Source organism: Morone saxatilis, unplaced genomic scaffold, assembly GCF_004916995.1.
Source record: "Morone saxatilis isolate NCDOM2014 unplaced genomic scaffold, NCSU_SB_2.0 Contig14, whole genome shotgun sequence".
Taxonomy (NCBI): Eukaryota; Metazoa; Chordata; class Actinopteri; family Moronidae; genus Morone; species Morone saxatilis.
Window position 1 is genome coordinate 22,213,945 of NW_023339696.1, and position 4,363 is coordinate 22,218,307.

A 4,363-nucleotide genomic window follows, 5' to 3' on the forward strand; every position below is an offset into this window, starting at 1 on the left:
AAAATAGACGATAAATCAGGGTATGCAAATTCAGTTTCTACTGGCACCATAGTTAGACGGGAACTGTTAGAAGATTAAAAACCTCAGCACAAGACATTTTCAAGTGCGAAGCCACAGGAAGAACAGAACCAACTGACACAGTTTAAGCGTCATCGATGGTTGAAGGTCTGCAGCGTTCACTGTGAACTTGTCTCTGCTGCGATTTGTCGCTCTGCGGAGTCTCCACAGATGCTGTAGCTGCTCCTCCAACAAGAAACACCAGAGGTGAGTTTGCACAGTACAGAGGAAAACAGGAAAAACTGCAGAAACATCCTCAGACAATAGACTCCCTCAGATTCTCGTGTCGCAGGAAGTCTGGGGCATTGAGAGGAGGAGCAGCGTGGAGGAGAAACTCGCTCTGAAGCTCCACGCGGGCGGGGGGATCCTCACTTGAGATGGGCTCCTCTGTCTCTGCGCTGTTTCCATACAGCTGACTGAGTCGTTTACAAAGAAGTCCCTCTGTCTCTGGCGGAGCCTTCTCGTCTCGCCGTCCCTCCATCTTCTCTCTGTATTTGTAGGACGCCAGTTTGACTGTCCGCTGCAGGAGGTGTTTCCTATACACTCTTTGGATCACTGTCGCTGCCACTTCTTCCTGTTTTCTCCGTAGAGTGCTACTGATTGGTTCATATGACACCTGTAGGTAACAATAATTACAGTCTAATCAGTTATAAACAATATCAATGAATGACCAATGCCCAATCTGCAAGAGACAAATCATTGAAAACATTTCAACAGATAAAGTCAACATAGAAAATATTTTCCACATTTTGACTTGTTTTCATCATGAACCACTGAAGGTCAAATCTTTTTCTAAATACATTCATGCCTGAAGATCTAAAACTTAAACATATGCTCCACCACCATCTGTCATTTACATTAGACTACATATAGAAAAATAAACCGTTCACAGTATTGTATTGAATTATATGAATACTGTATGAATGTGGAAAATAACACTAAGATTAAATAGGAATGAAGATGAAGAGTGTGGGTCAAGATAATGGGTAAAACAAAATAATAAAATAGAATAAAACCTTGGAGGGGTTGTTGGCCATGAACTTCTCCTCCATACTGGCTTTGAGAGTGTCCATCTCTCCTGAATCACCCAAAACCTGCAGACATATAATTTAATATAATATAATATAATATCAGCAGTGGACGGTGGACAGGGTTTTGTTGGATCTGGGTATAGGGGTCATGGTACCTGTGCAGTGAGTGCAAGCAGGATGTCCAGACAGTGGATCTTGTCTCCAGGAACCAGAGGAAGATCCATGTGGATCAGTTTGATGGTGTTTGGTTTGGGAATCCTCAGAGGATCCTTCAGAGTGTCGCAGAAATCTGACAGCTTACTGTGGAACACATCAGAGTCAGTTTAGGATCAGAAAATTCCCAGATGAAGACCCAGCTTGCAGAAAGAGGGACTCACCTGTACTGTATAAACTGTGACGCGTCAGGGTCAAACTTCTCCCAGGTTTCATAAAACATTTCAAAGTCATCCTCACACAGAGGGTCAGAGCTCTCTTCTGTGGCTACATTGAAGTTCTCCAGGATGATGGCAATGTACATGTTGACCACCACCAGAAAGCACATGATGATGTAGGTGGTGAAGAAGACGATGCCCATTGCCGGATTACCACAGTTTCCGCTGACCGTCGTTCCTGGGTTATCTATGGCGGGGTCACAGTCCGGCGGTGTGTTCATGATGGGACTCAGCAGACCGTCCCATCCAGCTGAAGTGGTAATCATAAACAAACAAATCATGCTGTTTCCAAACGTCTCAAAGTTAAACATGTCATCGATCATGGCCCCCTTCTTCACGTAGGCAAAGTTGGACATGCCAAAGATAGAGAAGATGAACATGATGAGGAAGAGGAGGAGGCCAATGTTGAAGAGGGCAGGAAGTGACATCATCAGGGCAAACAGCAGTGTCCGGATACCCTTGGCTCCACGAATGAGGCGAAGGACTCGGCCAATACGAGCCAGTCTGATTACTCGGAAAAGCGTGGGTGAGACAAAATACTTTTCTATGATATCAGCAAGGAGGAGACCTGAGGGGAAGAAAGAATGACACAAGAATGAATGACAAGACAATGACATCACCAGATGAGACAATAACATCACCAGACACTTTCCCGACTCACCTACAATGGACAGGATGACGACCACAAAGTCGAAGATGTTCCAGCCTACGGCAAAATAATGCTGCCGGAGCGCGATGACCTTAAGATAAGATAAGATAAGATATACCTTTATTAATCCCCCATAGGAAAAATTTAAGTTACACACAGCAGCATTGGGGAATTTAATGCAAAAAGAGTACAGTGTACGAGTACAATCTTATCACAGATAAGAATATTACAAAATATAAAAAACTATATAAAACTATAACTGAACCTTCAGAGAGCACTCTGTGGTGAAGATGATGATGAAAACGAGGTTGACCCAGTACAGGATCATTTCTTTCTCCGCACTCTGCTCGTCCGTCTCCACCATCATAGTCACCATGTTGAGGCAGATCAGCACCATGATGAAGATGTCGAAGAACTGTTGGGTCACCAGGTCAAAGACCAAACCCTGGAACTTATTCTTGAGAAGAAACACATGACGTTAGCCCAGAAAGAAGGACTGGAAACTGCTTCAGACTGATGTTTTAATTCTGGTCTCATCTGAACTTTAAACACCTGTATCTACTGTCTTCTGGTTTACTGGTTTTAATAAAGTCAGACAGGAAGTAACTGAACTGACCTCAGGTCGAGGAACAGGTTTCTGAGGTTTCTTCGAGCCCAGTTTTTTCATGGCGTTATAATATTTCTTCTGCTCTTCCGTCATGAAAATATCTGTTCCTCCCATGTAAAGACAAAAGAAAAGGCTACAGTTAACTCACTGACAGATAGAAACAGAATAATATTTACTATCACAGTTGAATCTGGACAGAGCATTCAGTGAGTGTAAACATATCTTGGCTTTCTGCTGGTTGAAGTTATCGATGATGACTCCAATGAAGAGGTTTAGGGTGAAGAAGGAGCCGAAGATGATGAAGCAGACAAAGTAAATGTACATGTACAGATTGGCTTCATAGATCGGTTGGGACTCCACCTACACACACACACACACAGTTTGGTAACCATGGTAACCAGACTCAAGTCAATTTTAAGTTTTACCTGTGCAACACAAAATCACAAATTTGCTTCGTACAAATTTGAGACGCAGCAAAGATCTTCATACAACATACGACATTCTTTTAGTGTTGTTAGGATTGGCACAATAGGTTTAGATTAATCTAGGCACAGGTTTCAAGGGTACTTCACAGAAGTATTAATCCCAGAATTGTTTTATTTATTTATATACTGACATCTCTGGAGTCCACTGCTGCGTACATGATGTCCATCCAGCCTTTAAATGTGGCCTGAAAGAGACAAGACTCATTATTATCAGTTTCCATTTAGACAACTAAATGTAATCTATATATGTATATAATATGATATGATATATAAAGCAAGTCCAGTCATCTGCATACAGTGAGACCCAACAGGTTAAAAAATGTGTGTACAGAAAAGAATGCCAGCTCAGATTAACTATTCTTATGCTGAAGAAATATGCTCATATTTAACTGATTACTGTTTAATTGTAGCCATCAGTTGTGGGGGTTTGATAGATTCAGTTCTAACATACACAAACATACTGTTAGGTATGTTTCGTTATCCTTTATTGATCCCCATAGGGTAATTTGTTCACTGCAAGTCTTAGCAGGACTGACAAAATTGTTAAAAAATATTATTTTGATGCCTAACCTGTCATATCTCATAGTTTTACTGTTTCATATATCAGACTGAATCACTTGTATGACATATGTTTAGAATTGAGACTCACCACTTGTAACAGTGACAGGTAGCCCATCCCCACGTTGTCATAGTTCACTTTAATGTTCTTCCAGCGGACCTCAGTGAAGTTTGCTTTAATTAATGCCAAACACTCTGTCTTATTGTTGACAATTTCAGGGGGAAAATACTCCTCAGATGTCTCATTAAAACAGTAATAAAACTTTCCTGCAAACAGATTCACTCCCATAATGCTGAAGATCAACCAGAAGATTAGACACACCAACAGCACATTAAAGATCGACGGGATCGCTCCAATCAGGGCGTTCACCACTACCTAAGGACAGACAGGCAAAGGGGTCAGGTCAATACATTAAACGAAAAGAAAAAAATGCAATAAAAAATATGTATATCAGTATATATAATGGACTGAGCTTCTGGGTCAGAAATTTGAAGCCAACGCAGAAGTGTCTTAAAACCTACATTCTCTCTAACAGCCAGCAGGA

At 41.4% G+C, this 4,363-nt stretch overlaps 1 protein-coding gene across 1 annotated transcript in view; it reads right to left on the reverse strand.

Annotated features, from left to right (window-relative positions):
• Positions 1 to 6: 6 nt before the first annotated feature.
• The window catches only part of scn4ab (sodium channel, voltage-gated, type IV, alpha, b), a 14,355-nt gene continuing 9,998 nt past the window's right edge, over positions 7 to 4,363 (reverse strand). Inside the window, exons 16-25 of the mRNA XM_035654276.1 lie at positions 3,910 to 4,194; positions 3,392 to 3,445; positions 2,998 to 3,135; positions 2,785 to 2,889; positions 2,434 to 2,625; positions 2,181 to 2,259; positions 1,466 to 2,087; positions 1,244 to 1,388; positions 1,074 to 1,151; positions 7 to 673 (exon numbers count right to left, since the gene is read on the reverse strand). Coding sequence (XP_035510169.1) covers positions 314 to 673; positions 1,074 to 1,151; positions 1,244 to 1,388; positions 1,466 to 2,087; positions 2,181 to 2,259; positions 2,434 to 2,625; positions 2,785 to 2,889; positions 2,998 to 3,135; positions 3,392 to 3,445; positions 3,910 to 4,194 — 2,058 coding nt within the window. The 3' untranslated portion in view covers positions 7 to 313. The remainder of the gene's footprint in view (positions 674 to 1,073; positions 1,152 to 1,243; positions 1,389 to 1,465; positions 2,088 to 2,180; positions 2,260 to 2,433; positions 2,626 to 2,784; positions 2,890 to 2,997; positions 3,136 to 3,391; positions 3,446 to 3,909; positions 4,195 to 4,363) is intronic.